General features: G+C 35.9%; 1 protein-coding gene across 1 annotated transcript in view; it reads left to right on the forward strand.

Annotated features, from left to right (window-relative positions):
• Positions 1-21,457, forward strand: part of LOC126297751 (calcium-dependent secretion activator-like) — a 1,391,877-nt gene that overhangs the window by 944,337 nt on the left and 426,083 nt on the right. Inside the window, exon 19 of the mRNA XM_049988921.1 lies at positions 7,228-7,260. Coding sequence (XP_049844878.1) covers positions 7,228-7,260 — 33 coding nt within the window. The remainder of the gene's footprint in view (positions 1-7,227; positions 7,261-21,457) is intronic.

Genomic DNA, 21,457 nt, shown 5'->3' on the forward strand with positions numbered 1-21,457 from the left:
CAGATTCCAGTCAGACATATTGTGCCTGGTGCCAGTACTACAACAGCAATGTCCTGAAATGGTGTCTCTCATTCATTGTCATGTCATCTGCAAGGTTCAGTCAGTGATAAGGTTCCTTAATGCACAAAAAATAGCGCCCTTCAAAATTCATTATCAGCTCTGTCTGGTCTACGGGCAGAACGTCATGAACAAACAGATGGTGTGTCACTGTTGTAGGCTTCGTCTGAAAGGTTGTCAAAGTGTCCATGATGAAGGAGTGTCTGTGATGAAGGGCGCGGTGGAAAACCATTCCTCATTAGCGATCACCTTGTTGAGCTGATGTGGCAGCACATTCTGGAGAAGGGTCAAGGTGATTATGGAGCTCAACATCCATTTTCCACAGATATTGTGATCCTTTTCACACGAAATTGTCACTAAGCACCTGCTGTTCAAGAAGTTGTGTGTCAGATGGTTGCAAGAAATTAATAGAAAACTAAATGCTGCCATTTCTGCAGTGGTATAATGATGACAATTTTGAGCTCCTTCACAAGCTCATCATGGGCGATGAGATGTGGATTTCTCAGTTTGCCCCAGAAACCAAGCAGCAGTCAGTGCATTTGTGTCAAAGTGGATCCCTGGGCAAAATGAAATTCAAACAGACTGTGTCATGGCAGCAAGTGATGTGCACAGTGTTCGGAACAGGAAGGGCATTCTGTTCATTGACTTCCTGACCAGAGGTGAAGCAATGAATGCTGACCATTACTGTGAAACAAAAGAGAAGTGGTGGTATGCCATTCAGAACATGAAGCACGGAATGCTTACTGCAGGAACTGTGCAGCTCCATGACAATGCTGGTCCTCATATGGCTCAGCACACAGCAACTGTTTTGCAGAAGTTTGGCTGAGAGCTGTTTGATCATCCAGCATACAGTCCTGATCTTGCTCCCAGCTATTTCCATCTTTCCTGTAATCTGGTCAGTGTTTTGACACTGATGACTAGCTGAATATGACTGTCAAATGCTGGTTCCAGTCACAGGTGGCAAACTTTTACAACACAGGAACACAAAAGTTGATCCCATTATATGACAACTGCCTAAATTGCTGTACCTGTTGCTAGTAAAGTTTTTCATGTAACTATGCTGTCTTTGTTTAAAACAGAAATAGGGAACCTTATTCTCTGGATGTGCCTCTTAAAATGAAAATGGATGGAAGATGTGAATCTTTGACATGTAGCAAATTAGAGATTTAAGCAAGTCTGTTATCTTTATCAATATATCTTCATAAATTTTAGGTGATAGGCAAAGACTATACTAAAACTTTATATTTAATCATACTTGTTTGGCACATTTTATGTATAAGTATCTAGGACATTACAAGAGTTGAATAAATACTCTCTTGTATGTACATAGGCTATGTGATGGGTCTTTTCATTTTAGTAATTACAGTAATGTATTTTATGCTGAAAAATTTATAAACCTGCATAAGGGTTACAATTTTTTTTTTTTCATTTTATCTGAGAACTTCATGTCTGAGAGACAGTTGTTTCCATACCTACTATGGTTGAGAAAAGCCCTTATTAGTGATGCCATCAAATGTTGCTTTCCTCAGGCAGATGTGAAGAATGTATCATGATAAATACATTACAATTTTCACTGTATAATCATTCAATTATGGAATAAAAGAGTTATTATTCCAAATCTATTTTCTGGTTATGGTACTATATTTTTAATGTTCATTCATGTTTAGGGAAACTAAACTACTTACTATTAGCACGTAATTGTTCTCCATGCTGTAGAGACTAGTTGTACCGAGTTCTAAAATAAGCACAATTTATTTGGAAATCTCTGCACTCTACTAACTACATCAACAATAGGATGTATTGCTACCCACCACATAGAGGAGGTACTGAGGTATCAATATGGTAAGTCGCAATCTATCCTATTTCATTGTTATTATTCCATCCCCAATTTGTTATTGTTGGAGTTTGTCTAGTGGTTTCACTACTATATAGACTGACATACATAGTTTGCAAACCACTACGAAGTGCAGGCAGTGGGTACTTAGCATGGTTTCACATGTTAGGGTTCTTCCTGCTCCAATCATGTGTGGAAGGGACTAAGAATAGCTGTTGAAATGCTTTTTGTTCTCTTTGATTTGCCTAAATTTGTCTTCACATTCTTTATGGAAATAATATATAGGGGGCTGAAGAATATCTCTAGATTCTTATCTTATATTGGTTCTTGCATATTTGTTAAGTACATTTTCTAGGGGTAATTTGCATAGGTCTTGAATATTCTAAAATTTTGGTTCTTCAACATATCCAAGATGCTTTCCTGTGACTCAAGCAAACATGTGAATATTTTCACTGCCCTTCTTAGGTTACATTCAATATATTCCACACACTTGAATAACAATTTAATATGAGGTTTTCTCAGTACCCTGCAAATGAACAAAAATCTGCAACTTCCCTTACCTACCATTGAGCTTATGCAGTCATTCCACTCCATATCTATACAAATTGATATACCCAGGTATTTGTATGAGTAAACCAATTTTAATGGAGAATCTTTAATATTGTAGTCATAGGCTACTAGATTTTCATTTTGAGAGTTGCATCTTTTTCTATTTCTATACATTTAAAGCAACTGACTAATCTTTGCACCATTTTGAAATTAAATCCTGATCTGATTCATATTTGTGTAGCTTTTTTTCAGACAGGACATCATTGTGGGCAACTGAATCATTGGCAACAAGTCTTGAATAACTGTTAATATTGTCTGTCAGTTCAATAATGTAACATGAATGTCAATGATCTGGGGAACACCACAATAAAATGTTACATCATCCCTATCAAGATACCCTCAAGCAAGTCAAAATATGGTTTGACAACTGATGTAATAATACTTTTCTTAATAATTAGTTCTAAGGTACCAAGTCCAATGGTTTTTTGGAAGTCAATAAATAGCATCCACATTATTCCTTTGATCCATGGAATATAATGAGAAGGAAATGACTCAAGATTCTCATACATACATCTTAATTGCAGATTAGCAAAACATGTAGCATCCTGATCGGTCTGAGTGGGAGCACACTTCCACACTATTAAATAAATCTACCACATATGTCATTCATTGCATAACTTATTCCTACAACTCTTTGTTATGCTGTTTGCCAAATATTTCAGTGTGTGAAGTGCTTCTTATTAGTATGACACTATAATTAAACATTTGTGTTACTTACATATAAAAACTTGCTTTACCTGCATTTAGGTATGTCAATTTGTATCTATAGTAGCCATGATTTTCCATTATTGCTGTTCCTAATAAATAAATGTATATAAACATGGCAAATACATATAATACTAAAGTTTCTCTAATACTAAATAAATAAAAAATGTGTACAAACAGTATTATTCTAAATTCACATGAAAGTCCTGGCCTAAAGTTAGCAGTATATCCGGTATACTCACTCCATAGATATTCACATTCTGTGGTCAGCGCCCAGGACTATCTTTAACTGGGTGCAACACTTTTTTAATTTTTATTTTTATTTATTTTGTCTTCTAATGCAGTTGAAAAATAATTCTCCACATGTCTGCTTAATATATAACCTATTTTGATACATGTAGCCTAACAAAAAGGAAGCTGTGCAATAGCTGATTTACCTTGCAATTGTTAGATGCGCTTGTATTCACAGAGAGTGCTAAATTAGGGTCATAATTCTTATCTCCGTTCATTTTGAACAAATGCTTCTTGTTTTATTGTTTCTCAGAATGAAAGTTGTTCTTGTCAGAAACAATTGTAGCTCTGCCCATGAACATATTTGAAACATGTCTCTGCTGGATTGCAAGGCAGACTTTATGCTGAGGCATAGATCAGTGTGTGTTTGCTTGTAGCATACAGAGTTGCCAAGCTATCCATGAAGTTTGGATTCTATTAAAACATTTAAAAATTCCAACTTTCTTTCTGTTTGCATCTTGATAGTGGACTGATTATTATTCCATTTGCTTTCAAATGATCACAAATATGCTGAACTGTTGGGAGAGTCCATGGCCATTTAATTAGTTATTTCATAAAAATTTCCCTCATACAAGGAGTAGGTGATTATAAAGTGTGGAGAAACAATTTTATACCCTCAGCATGAAAATGTTCTGCAATGGATTCAAAATATCTTTGATAAGAGGCTTTAATAAAAAAGTGGTCACTGAGTACAGTTTCATGAATAAACATAAAATTATGTTTCATGGATAAAAATTCTTGTTCCGTTGTGTCATCAAAGAAGCCATAGAGATGAGACTGTGCAACAAAATCTGTGACTAGTATGACATCTGTAATCTTAGTGGTCCAGGGAAGGAGGATATGAGTGTTCAGTGTCTACCATGAAATTTGCCAGGTATTTTACATTACAATGGGAACCACTAACATGGCTGGTACTGACATGATCTCTGTCAGTGTGACATTGTTAAAGATTATACAGATCCATTAGCATTTCCTGTTACTGAAATAATTAAACTAATGTATTTATTTTAAAGACATAATTTACTGGAAAAAATGTCTGGAATTCAGTGAAACAGCTTAACACATGCTGAAAGATATTTATGACTGGCAACATATAAAATTTCCAGAGGATGTCAAAAGCAACAGATCACCAAGAAAAGTGGCTGAATTTAGAAATAAAAGCTCATGTTTTAGAGGAGTTATTTTCTAGTCTGATTCCATTCAAGATTTTCTTGAATAATTCCTGATGGATTGTAATGGTTAATATAACTGTACATCCGTTTTCAGCTGATTTTGTGCCCAGTGCAAACAACATGCTGTAAAATTAAAAGAAGGGCTGTATTTAACTCTGTGTTTATAATGTTAAATTGTTGTTGTGTTTAGGTCAGCAGTTTCTAACATAAGCTGGGCATAACTATTTGGATATTTTATACATATTTAAATCTTTATTGAAGCAATCTAGTACATTTTATGATTAGAGCACAATGTAGCTGCTTTTAGCAAGCACTTTTACCAGCTGATAATTTATTTGTCCCCTTCCTTACTGATCACTGCTGTTTATGCCAGTTTTTTTTATTGAATAGCTTTCATCTCAGTATGCCATAGAACTAATAGTGCTATAGCATAAGTTCAGCAAATGTTTATGAAATTTATCTGATTTCTGAATTTAGTGTGCAGCAGCCATTTATGTAAAACTGTCTTGTGGATAGGAAGTATGGTGTATTATAGCTTCTACCAGCATAGATTACAGCTCTTAATAGTGTAGTGGACATAGTTATGGCACAATAAATTTGCTATATGAAGCTAAGGCTGCTTCACTTTTAAAGTTTGGAGTTAACTATTTCTAAATAGTATTATCAACTGTTAGTTATGTTCACTACTTCAGAACTTCATTATTACATGCCAAGGACATATGAGAATATATGTGGAACAACTGAACTTTTCTGCATGGAGTTAAGTCTTAAACAAAGAATAATACATAGGATTTATTCTTCTTAAGGATGTTATAGCAGAATAAGTCCTGTTAAATAGTGGTAACAGATACATACCTTGTATAGAGCTACGTATTTTTGACTGATTCTTCTAATTACACATGAGATCATTCATAGAACAAAATTGTTATCCTGAGACTTTTTACATAGCAGTCCATTAATAACTGACCTCAGAAAAATTCTACTATATTCATTCTTTTGCTATTCTTCAACTCTGATGATAATGTTTCATTCTGCAGAAAGAAAGTGCATTCTGGAGTAACTGAGTATACTGTCACAACTATAACAAGCACTATGTGGCCACGATACATCTATTTATTCAGTTCCAAAACTGTTTGCTTTTATTTCACTCATAATGGAAGTTGAATTATGAAGTCACAAAATATGATTTTTGTTTCCGTCATTTCTTATGCTTATCTGAATGACATTAATTCTCAAACAGCCTTAAAAGTAATTTCATTTATATTTATTTATTATTATTTCATTTATATATATAATTTCATTTATATATATTTGCTCTTACCACACACACTGTACAGTAGTGACCTAGATGTCACAGTTAGTATTGTGGGATAAGCAGATAATAAGCATTCAGAATAGTCCTGAATGTCAATATGAGTGAGGAAAAAGAACTTATGAGATATAGATGCCATTCCATAAAGTCCATAACATAGGGTGAATTTGTAGGCATTCAAAATGATTAAGCATCTTTATGTGTTTTTGGAACCATTCCAGTGGCCATTTATATATGCTGAATAACTTACTGTTTTAGAAAATATTTTAACCATGGGGGGGGGGGGGGGGGGTGATAGTCAAATATAGTGTATGCACAAAGCATCAAAGGAGATCATGGCACTTCATTCCAATAGGTTCTTTCAATTTTTGTTGCAAACCATGCAACTGATAATTTTTTAGCATGATGAAATTAATTTTCGCTGATGAACCAACAGGAGACAGTGAAAACAATATGCCTTCTGGAATAATCCTATCAATATAGTTGTGTGAAAGTGCAATTAATGTTCACTTTATATACAATTTTGCGTTGACCACAGATTTACATCAGTTATATTCTGCATAATCTATTGTTTCCTTATACTGATACGATTCAACATATATTGTGACTACTTCACTCTCTATGCCTTGACAACTTGTTCAGCAGCAAAGACACCTAACCCTTCATTTTTTCCTCTAAACTTAATCACTAGTAACTTACTGTTTGACTTACTTAATTGCTTTGTCATATAGTGTCACACAGTGATTACACACAAATATCATGTGCACACACAGTGAAGCATAAATATTTGTCAGATAGCAAAATTTCAGTTGTCATAAAGAGTATGTATCACTTAAAGTTCACTACAAATACAAATATATTTTTATTTTATGTCCAAAAATCTGTAAATATATTATTTATTAAAGATTGATACTGACATGCCACACTGTGTTTTAAGTAGAGGAGACTTTACATAATGTTACTTCATTATTCTGCCCTATCATTATTTGCAGTGTTGTGCTAATTTATATGAGTAATATTTGTAAATTTAGGATTTTTGGGTCAAGGGTGCTCAAAAAATAATTAATTTTCAGTTTTGTATCCATTTATTTGGAAAATAGTCTAGCTTTTTTTATCTTTAACCAATACCATTTCGGCTTAATTTACAAATTTCAGTCTCTGTAGCACTGCTTGGTGAGAAGATGTTTACTAATTTGCTCACATACTTCTTTCATCTGTCACTAAATGCATATATTCTCTTATCCTAGGTTAAGCCCTGACATTCACACTTATAATGTTAGGTATGTTAACCAATGTTTTTAAGCATAAGATATTGCTCTTGTCCTGAGAAAATCTAGACAGTTTGTGCTAATAGTGTAGTGCCTCTTGGTATTAAATGTTTTATGTATTCATGAAATGCATGTCTTACAAAGAGGAATGTGCATTTATGCAAATTGCTTCAGAGATTTATGTGTCTATGTAAATTCTATACAGTATACTAACAAAGTTTTGTTAGTTTTGGGGGCAGACTAAACTCCAATAATTTCATGTTGATTATATGCAGAGCTGTATTCAGATGAATACTACTGAACTGAAACAGTATTTCTAAAAAGAAGTGTTTGCATGGCATGTTTGTGATAATACATTTTATGTTGAATCAATTTGAGAACATTCTATCCAGTCTCTCTCTCTCTCTCTCTCTCTCTCTCTCTCTCTCTCTCCCCCCCCCCCCCCCCCCCCCTGTGTGTGTGTTAGTTTGTGTGTGTGTGTGTGTGAGTGTGTGCACGTATGTGTGTACTCTAGCACTTGCACATGTATATATTCACCTCCAACTTTGTGCATTCACTCTAATTGTTTTTACATATGAATTTACTGGAGTAATCAGAGAATTTTTATGTTTTTTTGGATGTCTGCTTCACTATGTCACCTGAATACGCGAAGAAACTTACGCCAAATTAGTCTAGTGACACAATTCTAGAAGGCAGTTGGTTTAAGTCTTTGTTATAGAAGAAGTTTATCTAACAAGGTTTTGAATGTCTTTGGCTGGAGAAGTGTTGAACACAGTTATAGGACAATGAGATTGTATACTGGTGTAAACAATTAATTATGAGATTTTTTCTGTAGTGAAACATGTTAAATTGTATGGGGTTGTTAAGCTCTCACTAAAGTTGGTGTTGTTTGTGGAGTACAGAATTTGAGCTGTGATTGAGACTGCACTCACCCATTTTACAATTTCCATAATAATTGATAATGCAGGAAAAGTCATACAGACACAGCTTAAGTATGAACATGACATTGATATCCATAGAAATGAAGAACCCTATATCATAATATATTGTGTTACATGCACAGTCAAGAAAATAGATTATAATATTCAAGTTTGTACCGTTATAGTGTTTGGTTTGAATCAAATGACTGGAGTAGGTAGTGTGTGAGCTGTTTTATTTAAATTGATCACCTTCCACTTTAAAATGTTCTTTAGACCCTTTTACTGGACTGTATTTTTTGTTATACGAGACAGCTAAAAACTATCACTACTTCCATAAATACAACATGAAAGTAATAATTATTTGCACCCTCCAATGAGAATAGTTAAAGAAACACACATACACACACATGACTGCACACACACACACACACACACACACACACACACACACACACAGAGAGAGAGAGAGAGAGAGAGAGAGAGAGAGAGAGAGAGAGAGAGAGAGAGAGAGAGAGAGATGGGGGGGGGGGGGGGGAGATGAAGAAACATCAGAAACAAAAGCATTCAGATTACGCTTCTAGCCTTTGTAAAATTGATAATGTTCATGTCTGGAAAATTTAGTGGCCAGGGGGAGTGTTTTAACTCATAAGAGTGTTCCTGGAGCCACTCTGTGGCAATTCTCAACATATGGGATGTCACACTGTCCTGCTGGAATTGACCAGGTCTGTCAGAATGCACAATGGACATGAATGGATGCAGGTGATCAGACAGAATGCTTATATATGTGTCACCCCCCATGAACCATGGACCTTGCCGTTGGTGTTGAGGCTTGCATGCCTCAGCGATACAGATGGCCATACCATAGGTGCAACCCCAATGGAGGGGTATATGTTGAGGGGCCAGACAAATGTGTGGTTCCTGGAGAGGGGCAGCAGCCGAATCAGCAGTTGCAGGGGCAACAGTCTGGATGATTGAATGATCTGGCCTTGTAACACTAACCAAAACAGCCATGCTGTGCTGGTACTGTGAACAGCTGAAAGCAAGGGGAAACTACAGGCATAATTTTTCCCGAGGGCATACGGCTTTACTGTATGGCTAAATGATGATGGCGTTATCTTGGGTAAAATATTCCGGAGGTAAAATAGTCCACCATTCAGATCTCCGGGCGGGGACTATTCAGGAGGACGTCGTTATCAGGAGATAGAAAACTGGCGTTCTGCAGATCGGAGCGTGGAATGTCAAATCCCTTAATCGGGCAGGTAGGTTAGAAAACTTAAAAAGGGAAATGAATAGGTTAAAGTTAGATATAGTGGGAATTAGTGAAGTTCAGTGGCAGGAGGAACAAGCCTTTTGGTCAGGTGAATACAGGGTTATAAATACAAAATCAATTAGGGGTAATGCAGGAGTAAGTTTAATCATGACTAAAAAAATAGGAGTGTGGGTAAGCTACTACAAACAGCACACTGAATGCATTATTGTGGCCAAGATAGACACAAAGCCCACACCTACTACAATAGTACAAGTCTAAATGCCAACTAGCTCTGCAGATTATGAAGAAATTGATGAAATGTATGATGAGATAAAAGAAATTATTCAGGTAGTGAAGGGAGAGGAAAATTTAATAGTAATAGGTGACTGGAATTTGAGAGTAGGAAAAGGGAGGGAAGTAAATATAGTAGGTGAATATGGGTTGGGGAAAAGAAATGAAAGAGGAAGCCGTCTGGTAGAACTTTGCACAGAGCTGATGACACTGTAATTCTGTCAGAGACAGCAAAGGACTTGAAAGAGCAGTTGAATGGAATGGACTGTGTCTTGAAAGTAGGATATAAGATGAACATCAACAAAAGCAAAACAAGGAGAATGGAATGTAGATGAATTAAGTCGGGTGATGCTGAGGGAATTAGATTAGGAAATGAGGCACTTAAAGTAGTAAAGGAATTTTGCTATTTGAGGAGCAAAGTAACTGATAATGGTTGAAGTAGGGAGGGTATAAAATGTAGACTGGAAGTGGCAAGAAAAGTGTTTCTGAAGAAGAGAAATTTATTAGCATCAAGTATAGATTTAAGGGTCAGGAAGTCGTTTCTGAAAGTATTTGTATGGTGTGTTCCCATGTATGGAAGTGAAACATGGATGGTAAATAGCTAGGACAAGAAGAGAATAGAAGCTTTCGAAATGTGGTGCTACAGAAGGATGCTGAAGATTAGATGGGTAGATCACATAACTAATGAGGAGGTATTGAATAGAATTGGGGAGAAGAGGAGTTTGTGGCACAACTTGACAAGAAGAAGGGACCGGTTGATAGGACATGTTCTGAGGCATCAAGGGATCACAAATTTAGCATTGGAGGGCAGTGTGGAGGGTAAATATCGTAGGGGGGACCAAGAGATGAATACATGAAGCAGATTCAGAAGGACGTAGGTTGCAGTAAGTACTGGGAGACGGAGAAGCTTGCACAGGATAGAGTAGTGTGGAGAGCTGCATCAAACCAGTCTCAGGACTGAAGACCACAACAACAACATGGGAATAATATCTGGGTTTATCAGGGGTTCCATATCACTCCAACTGCACATGTTCCACACCATTACAGAACCTCCACCAGCATTAACAGTCCCCTGCTGACACACAGGGTCCATGGATTCATGAGGTTGTCTCCATACCCATACATTTCCATTCATTAGATATGTTTGAAATGACACTCATCTGACCAGGTAACATGTTTCCAGTCATCAACAGTCCAATGTCAGTGTTATTATGCCCAGGTGAGGTATAAAGCTTTGTGTTGTGCAGTCATAAAGGCTACATGAGTGGACCTTTGATTCTGTAAGCCCACATTGTCAATGTTTCATTGAATGATTCTTGGGCTGAAACTTGTTGAGAGCCCAGCTTTGAAATCTGCAGCAGTTTGTGGAGGGGTTGCAGTTATGTCACATTGGATGATTCCCTTCAGTTGCCATTGATCCCATTCTTGCAGGATCTTTTTCTGGCCACAGTGATGTTGGAGATTTGATGTTATACTGGATTCCTGATATTCACAGTGCACTTGTGAAATGGTCATATGAGAAAATTACTGACCACAGCGCTATATCCTGCCTGTTTACATATCTCTGTATTTGAATACACAAGCCTATACCAGTTTCTTTGGCAATTTAGTATATCTAGTTCTTTGAGGCAAAGCATTAATAAAAGTTAGGGCTGATATAGCAGATGTTTTTGATACAGAACTGTTTCTTGTTTCTGCTGTTGAGTACTGCTGTGAACTCATGAGGCTTCAGAACACCTGTGTTTTCGTACATGTAAATGACAGGCAAAGTCAAGATTTTGACTCTTTAAAATTTTTCCTAAATGATTCCCTCTGGCAAATCCCTTTTATAACTCTTACAGCTGTTCTCCAAAGTTTAAACCCATAGTGTACTACAATTATTTTGCCCCTGAAGGGAGCACCATACCTTGGTAATTAATGTGCAAATGAATTATTTGCTGCCAAAAATATTCCCAAATTCCATATATCTTAATCTTTCCTAATCTGTAATAAAATTTGCTCTGTTTTCTATTTGATGTTACTATACTGCTTTCCTACTATAAATTATATCTATCCATAATCCTAAGAATTTTGTGTAAGGGACATACAGAAGGTTATAGATTGCAAATGCCATTAATATATCGGATTTCCATCACTCATTGAGTTGCTGAACCTCATCCAAACTGTTCTTTTTCTGTCATTTACTGCCAAACAGTTACCTCAAAACTGTTTTCCTACCTATTCTGTCATCACATTGATTTTCAACTGCATATATACGTATTTCATTTTGACCTTTACTAAAAATATTATACCATCTGCAAAAAGTACTGCACCTGCTCCAAATAGGTGCAATGGTAAAACATTTATAAATAAAGAAACTTGAGGAACTCAGTACCATATAATTAACTTTTGTGAAGGTTGAGACAAAAGTTCAATCATAATGACATACTTCTACAATCTGGCAACTGTTGGATGCATGGAATTTGAACCAATCACAGGCACCATGAAGAATTATCCAAATGGGACAAAAGTTGTACATCTCCAGAGAGAAAAACAAATGAATACAATATTAGAAAAAAACTGGTGCTTTAGGTAAGAGAAAGAGCTTCACAAATTTAGGAGGTCAATAATGCATTGGTCCTTGGATGTCCTCCTGTAGGATATCATGCCAAATACTGTCCAATTGGAATTTCGGATCATCAAAATCCTAAGCTATTTGTAGGGCCCTGTCCATAGTGCTCAAAACACTCTCAACTGGGGAAAGATCAATCTATGTAGCTGGGCAAAGTAGGAATGGTAAGCACAAAGACAAGCGGTAGAAACTATCACCTTGTGTTGGCAGGCATTATCTTGCCAAAATGTGGGTCCAGGATGTTATGCCATGACGTTAAACAAAATGGTGCATACAATATCATTGATATACCACTGTGCTGTAAGGATGCCACAGGTGGGAGCCAAAGGATGAAATGAAATGTCTCCCTATACCATCACTTTTGGTTGTCCGGCCATATGGCCAAGAGTTAGGTTGGTATCCCACCGCTGTCTGGGGCATCTCAAGGCACATCTCCACTGGTCATCAGGGCTCATCACTGAAGACAATTGTACTCCAGCAAATGAGATTTCACGCCAAGCGTGCTTGACACCACTGTCAACAGGCTCAGTGGTGTACAGAGGTCAATGGTAGTTTGTGCAAGAGGTGCTGTCCACTCATCCCACATTCTGTGAGTTGCCTGTTATTGGTCCTTGTGCTCACTGAAGCATCAGATGCATGTTGGATTGATAATAACAGTAAATCCAGGGCTTTGAGTGCCTGTATGATGTCTGTTTGGTCCTCATGTTCTGTGGTCTCTCTAGGTCAACTGCTTCCTTCTTAACACTTTTTGGCCATGGTTTATTCTTCCCAACATCGTTGAACAGTGGCATTGCTCATATTGAAATGTCGACTATTTTCCAATTACTCCAACTGACTTCTTCTGACATCTATGCCTATTGTTCATGTGCTTGTGTGCAAGGTGTAGTTACTGTCCAACTGAATACACCAAATGAAATTTGCAAAGACTTTACACCCTGATACCAACATGTCACTGTGCAGCAAAATTGCACTGCCAAAGTTTATAGTTTTGCGTTTGCTGTCAATATCTGTATGAATTTCAGTTTGTGACTAATTTGCAGAACTCCTTCATGATCTCTCTCTCCCTCCCTCCCTCTCTCTCTCTCTCTCTCTCTCTCTCTCTCTCTCTCTCTCTCTCTCTCTCTTTCTCTCTCTCTCTCTCTCTTTTGTTCTGACTACACTTACATCTACATGAGTCTCTGCCTTAGTTTACTGAGGTAGGAAGGCAAATCTATTGTTTCTGCTAATGATGAAACTGTCTGATACTGTTCTCTTTCTGTGGCCCCTGTCCCTTGCTACTACTTCCCACCTGTCTTCAACCTCCTCCCCTCCTCCCACCTTAACCTCATCAGTTCCTCCCTAGCACTATCCATTTAAGTCTGAAGGGCTCTAATCTTCCCTTCCTGTTCTGCTGTTTTCCTATCCCTTGAACGTAATCTGCAATACCAAGGAAGAGACTCATTTACTTCCCCAATTCCCATGCCACAACATTCACCCCCATGTAACCATCTGCCACAACAACTGTACAGAACCCCAGAACTGACTTTCCTATGGCAGCTCAGACACTTCTCACTCATGGTTGTTTCAAATATTTTTTACAAAATTTATCTAGGCAGCAACAGTAATTTTCTATTAACTACAGATCGCAAAAGTCACTAAAGTTCTATGGTACACTAATATACGTGTGTACTTTTAATATAGAAATGTAATGCAGTTAAACTAACATTAAAAATCAAAACTTCTATACCCAAAAAATTAGCCCAAAGAGCGGGTATGCACGATACATGCTTTATGCATTTTGAAAGGAATTGTAAAAGATAGAACTTAAAACCTTTAATTCCCTGAGTAGATACAGCACTACTAAAGATATGTGTAACAAAAACAACCTAAATTCTTCACTTAATACTTAAAGAAATGTCTTCTATTTGTGTGTTAACCTACGTCTAAAGTACGCGGAAACTGGCCATTATGTTACGTTTTTGTTTTTTTGAGAAATACTTTCAAACAAGTGAAACCTTTGATACATAATATAAAACAGAATCTAATGAACTTTATTATGGTGTAATATTAACTTAATTGACAGTTATCATATAATTAATTACTTATCTTCATGAGCTTAATATTCAAGCGTGTGCGATTTGCACCAGTGCTACCACCGCAAATGAATTATGTTGATGCTAACTGTCCATACAACATCTCATTTGATACAGCAATCCTCTTGACATTAGTTTCCAGTATTTTTAGCTCTATGTCCCAAACAATCTTCTTCCCATGCCTCAATTTCACTTACTTAATCTAGATTCATAAATTTCTGTCTGGTGTCTCTCTTCTCTTCTGTTCAATCTTCGCCTTCCTTGCCACTGCTCAGCTAAATCAGCACCTCACTAGGTATCACCAGATACTTCTGCTGCAATATTCAGGGCAATCTCACTGGTTCCACATTCCTATCCCGTTCCGTTGCTGCCTTTCCCTTTCACCTGTCAACCTCTTTTCTTTTCCCTCCCCGCTTTCTTGTTCTCTAACTTCTTCATCCGACTTATGTACTTTAAACTGTGATAAAAACTTGCCATTATTTGTTATAGGTGGATATTAACTAAGACAAGGTACAGTTTGTAAGGTTAAAATTAATAGTAATACCCCAAAACTTGATAAGATTCACCATAACTCAGCAAACAACTTGAAGAATTTAATAGCACAAGCTTGAAACAAAGTTAAGGTAACATCCTTACCACATTCCAGTCAGTGCCCATTGACATTATGAGCATGTTGTGATTTTGTTAACAGTTAGCACTTAAAGAACCTCTGAGCATGGTTTTCCTGATTGCTATGTCTCAATGCATTATTTCAGAGCAGTGCCACATTAAAGGCTTTAGTTAGCTCTTTTAGTACTTGAGAGAGCCACTAGTTCATGTGATTTCAACCTTTTAGCTTACCTGGGCCACGCTGGAAGAAGAAAAGTATTTTTGGGCCACATAACGTACGTAACACTAACAATAACTGCTAAGGGAAAAAAAGACATACTGGTAGACCAATGAGAGAATGGTATAGTGTGGTGGGAGTTTCAACTTGAAAATATTCAGTCATAACTTTATATAAACAGATTATTATTATTATTATTATTATTTATTATTATTATTGTTATTATTATTATTACAATCGATTCTTGAGCTACTTTGATACTTGCTTTTCGCCACATGTGACATACAGGTTGCACACCCCTGCTCTATATGGATTTTCCTACTTCCACAAACTGCTACATGACTTTTAAAACATATTAAAGGCATGATCAGTTGCCACATGTTCATTGTCGAAGAATAAGTCCGTAGTTGTCATGATCACAAAAGTTTCTCATGAAGTGGGTGACAGTTTGGCTGATGAAGAAATTCTGGGTCTGCTTGAAGAATCTGGTACCAAAATTGACAACTATTGTTTCGAAATTGGTGACAGTATTTCTGAAACATATGGTAAAGTGCTTTTCTCTTTTACCTGACATACAGGAGCCACACAAAGAATTCAAAACGATTAAGTCTTCCAGGGGCTGCAGCAGTCACAGTGGTCCATCTAGAGAGGGTGGGGCATAAGAGAGAGATTCAGACAGAGAGACGGTGAGAGAGAGAGAGAGAGAGAGAGAGAGAGAGAGAGAGAGAAATAGAGAAGATGAAGTTTGGATGACAAAGTGTTAGTTACTATACGATGGAATACATTTGTATTAGTTATTAGATAACTTCTTGCATATGAAGCAGAAAAGACCTTTACCTTCCAACAGCTGCAATGGATAAGTTATAAAACAGGTTATGAATTATCCAGAAAAGAAAGGGGAACAAAACATACTGAGAAAGTAGTTAAGATGTTTGATAGCAATGAATTTGGTCACACATACAAACGGAGCTCCTAATCTTAAAATTGTGAAACTGGAAGAAATGCCAGGATATAGTAATCTGCACATGTCAAAATTTGAAAACAGTTATTGAAGAATGTATCTCATTGGTGGTTTACAAATCCTAAATAGTAAAATATTATGCAGATTTGAAAACAAAGTTTCCTACACAACAGCCCTGTGCCCACTCTGAGAATTCAAAGTAGATAATAAGTTAATAAATTTCCTGTATGGTGGCTTAGCAAGCAAATTTAAAGTGCAATTTCTGAGTAATCTTTTTAAACTGTAAGAGTTCACAACACAAGATATGAACTCCTGTGTATGCCTTATCACTCAGTTTTGGAAAGAGTAATGATCAGAAACCGCAAAAGCATCTAAAAATAATTGTGTTAAATAGCTGAATCAAACATTATGCATACGTTATCAGCTGCATAAATTTTCAAAATGGAATAACAGTTTTGTGGAAGGCCAAAATTCAACCATAATTCATATGAACCTCTGAAACAGAATGACAAAATTATTAAGTTCATGTATCATGATGCACACGAATTAGTCAACACACATTACATGTTCTCGCTTTCTTCATACTGATACTGAATTGGATTAACTGTCTGTTTTGACAACATTGGATGAGAGTTCAGTTCTGTGTGTGTAGGAAGGGTGTGTGAGGGTAGTGGGGTGATTGGGGGAAGGGGGATGTGTGAGATAGACAGTTGCCCTCTGCTGACCCATGCTGGTTACATTGCTGCACAAAGGACATGCACTCTAAAAAGAACAGTCTCTATAAAAACAATAATCAGAAGCTACAGTGCAGTAACAAAACCTAATAATTCTTTCAAAGTAATTTGTTTCTAGAAGAAAGAAAAAGGATTGTTTTCTTGTGGATATTGTCACCACTGATTTGCTAATATTGGCATTCAGTTGATTTACGTAGCTAACACACAATATAAAAGTGAAAAGTAATTGTGTTACAGGAATATGATTTTATTTCCCGTTATACAGTACACATAGACAATATATAAGTAAGACAGAACATAAACTGTGAAAAGAAAATGTTTGCATGCTGACTTTCTAGAGGAGTTGAAGTACTGTTTCGCCTGCAGTCAGAAATATGGTGCAGGACTGTTTAAAACTAAGTTCATGAAAGTGAGAATATTCCATATGGTTCAAATATGATTAATTTTTACTGTGGTAATCTAACAAGCACTGAGGTATGCTAAGGTCAACATTGCAGTCCTTGAATCACCATCTGCCCTCCTTCATAATGCACTGTCCAGTGTATTTCTCTTCTGTGTCTCAACAGTCTTCCCTGTAAAGGGCTGTATTGTTATTGTATGTAGTGGTTCAGACATATACGAATTACTTATAAAAATAAGCAAATTTCATATAATTTTATTTCCAGTCCACTTGTGCAATATACAGCTTTTCTTTAAATTTGCTTTACATTTACATCATTTCAATTTTATTATCACCAAAAAAATTCAATCCATCATTTACATGTTACATGATTCTTCAATTTAATTGTTTTCTATGGCATTTTTTTATTTTTTGTGCATGACATGTCAATTTGCAGCTCATAGATTTTTCTTAGGTGTGTTATACACTGCCTAAATATATTGCACATCATAGTGTGGGCCACAAAATTGTATCCTCATTCATCACACATGAACTCCACAATTTTTGCAATTTGTAATCAATACCATCACCATTCAGAGCATAACAGAAGAGTGACTGTTTGTGATGTATCATCAAATCTAACGCAACTGATCTGTAGAAACTGACCATTACTCAGTGTAATCAAAACATATCCTTAAAACTGATAATCAGTCTATATTTAAAACAAAAATGTTACAGCTGGCGACAATAATTGCATCATCATTATGGAAGTTTCAGAGAAATATGATTATCATAATACACACAACAGAAAAGTAAGTGAATGATTGTTTCTGATAAGTACAACCATATTAGAGACCAAAATCTTCTTTTGTTCAGTCACCACGTACTTCAATAGCAAAATTTTGTGTATGGTAACTTGTCTGAAATATTAAGCATCTGATTTTTAACTGTTCCCCCTATACTCACATAAAGCAGCAAGCTGCACAGTTCATAATTACTAGCTGGTGGATGCAGCAAGATATAAATCAGTAACTGTCTTCTTCACTGGCAGTGCTTTATTTCTACAAGGCTTATACATATTTTCACAGCCACTACTGGATGTGACAATGGCTTGTTTTAGAACATGGGGATTTTGACTCATCTCATAAAATTCAATGATGACAGAAATATTTACAGGAAAACCTTGAAGCAGGATGTGAGCTAGTTTCTGATGAGGAACATGATTACTGGGATGAAAAGTATTAGTGAGAGTGTACCTTCCATGTGTAAATTTTATTACACATCTGAGAATGTGACACTCTGCTCAGTAACAAGGTGCATTCCTATGTGTTCATGGGACCAAATGAAGTTCCTCTACCTTCAATAATAGAACTGCAGGCAGTTTGGATGGACTGTCAAACACCAGCAGCAAATTAATTTCATTGACAAAGGTTTGTATATTTGTTTGTCTAGCTAACTTTCTCTGAAGCTGGTGATACTTGAAGCTCTTCCAACTGCCTGCCATTCTGAGATTTCAGTACTGCACAATAAGTAGACTTTAGAATGAGGGCAGTATTACTCTTAAAGAAAATGTGCCAGGTCTATACTAAAGTTGTTGTTCACTGTCCCTTTATCTGTCTACATAATGAAAAGTTGCTTTTTAAAATTCTGTTTTCAAATAAGTGAGGTACTGAAAAGAGTAGCAGTAGACTAAACATTTTTAGTATGTAAGTTTCTAAAAATAGAGTTGGTAATTCCAAAAATATGCAATAAAAATCAAGAAAGATGCTATTTATTTAAAGGAAGTCTATGAAGGCTTTATGCTTTTCTGTTATCTTACTTCTTCATTCACATATGGGTAGTTCCAGAGGTCTTTTAGAGAAGTTGTGTTAAATGTTTGTAGCATGAAGTGAACCACACAGGAAATTCAGTAGTACTATTATTCACAATGTACAGAAGTGGCTTGACAGATAATTTTTGCAGCACATTACTGCTGTTTTTTGAGTATGGTGGAACAAGGGTGGAGATTTTGGTATTATACTGGTGAAGGCCACAACATTTATATCTCTTAGGAGTTTTGTAATGGCAATTTTTACAATTAATTGGATATGTAAGCTGCTGGATTTATTAGATGATAAGCAAAAGTTATATTGTGCTTTTAACTCGGGACAATCAGAGATTATGGTACATGCATTGTTTTGTTGACCTAAAAATGCCCAGGAAAAGAGTATTGCAAATAAAAAAGAATAAAATTTTGGATGAAACTGTCACTAGGTCAAATAGACAGCAAAAGTTAAGTTGCTTTTGACAATGGGCACAAAGACTTTCATTTAGTTCCCATGATCAAAACAGGTATGATACTGAAGATATTTTTGGTTAAATATTAATAACCAGTTCCTGCAACTAACTTTATAACTTAAGCCAACATAATGAGATTAATTTCTTTGACTTTCCCAGTGATTTGGTGACATCTTGTGGAACTGGGTGTAGTGATGGTGTTCTGAATATTCCCAACACAATATTTTGATGTTGTAACTTGGCTTCTACATCAGGAGTTTCCTGCAGGAAACACCTGATGAAGATGCCAAGTGACAATGTTGAAATATTGGGTTGGGAAGATTCAGACCACAAGCGCACCTGTGATACACCTGATTCCATGAGATTCCGTAACAAGATTATTTTTTTAACTTCTAAACAAAAGTAAATCTGCTCCTTATGATCAGCTAAAGCAAAGTAGGTCTGAAGTCCAAAAGTTGATGTGAGTACCAGACATGATCAAATGGTGGGGAATACCCTTGACCCTTGCTTTCGTGGAATTGACAATCATGTAGCTCACTGTATTAAAGTGAAATCAAGAATTTTTTGTATAATCCAAACTGTAATACATCATATACAAAATATTACCAGAATATAAGTAATTTCAAATGATAAAAAAAATCCCTATGATTTTATAGCTGATGCCAAATATTTAGAAGAGATGGTAGATGGTAAACCTTTTTAACCACAAGGACATAGTTGGATAACTCTCATGACTCATTTCACATTAAAAAACATTTAGTTATTTATTATTTTATGCTTATGTTTTATTTCAGTGTTTAAGGACCTTGCATGTAAAGTAGCACTGACTGCTTGCAGTACAGACGCATGAGCAAAGCATGTGCATCAATGTGCATGCATCAGACACTGTACTGATTTCCAAATCTGTTCATTTGTTCACTGTGAGCACATACTTAAAAAAATAAGTTATTGAACACAACAGTTTCATAATTAACTAAAATATTTTTGAATGTACACTATATTATACATAAGAATAATTTCATGGATTTTAACATTACCTCTTGCTTATTGTGATCTAGATGTGAATTTCATCAATATGCAACATCCTTAACTACCTCTGACCTAATAAGGTAGCAGTGTTTTCTTGTAAATATTTATTTCGAAATGTAAGACTTTGGAAAGTTAATATCAACAGTTTTTAAAAACATTTCATCATTAATAAAGGTCAGTAGTAAGCTACAGGAATTTACCAAGTAAAACAGAAGTGATATCTTTCACTCCCAAAGGAACTGCTATAGGACATCTGCTGTTTTAATCTATATAAACAATTTAGGAGGCAATCTGAGGAATCATCTTTGACTGTTTGCAGATAATTCTGTTGTTTATAATATAGTAAAATCATCAGAAGATTAAAATATTGTTAAATAATGTAGATAACATCCTATATGATGCAAAAAGTATCAGGTGTTGCTGAACAATAAATAGTGTGATGTCATCCACATGGTATTAAAAGGAATTCTTTTAAATTTGGTTATATTGTAAATCACACAAATTTAAATGCTCTCAATTCCATTAAATAATGAACTATTACAATTGTGAACAACTTAAATTGGAATGATCACATAGAAGATATTGTGGGAAGGTGAACACAAAACTACATTTTATTGGAAAACACTTAAAAGGTGGAACAGCTCTATTAAAGAGACTGCCTACACTACACTTGTCAATCCTGTTTTAGAGTACTGTGCATGGTGTGCGATCCTTATCAGGTAGCATTGATGGAAGGCATCAAAAATGTTGGAAAAGTGCAGCTCATTTTGTATTATCATGAACTAAGGCAGAGAGAGTCTTGGATATGATATGTGACTTGAGGTGGGAATAATGAAAACTGTTTTTCATTGTGGCAAGAT

This window comes from Schistocerca gregaria, chromosome X (genome assembly GCF_023897955.1).
Source record: "Schistocerca gregaria isolate iqSchGreg1 chromosome X, iqSchGreg1.2, whole genome shotgun sequence".
Classification (NCBI taxonomy): Eukaryota; Metazoa; Arthropoda; class Insecta; order Orthoptera; family Acrididae; genus Schistocerca; species Schistocerca gregaria.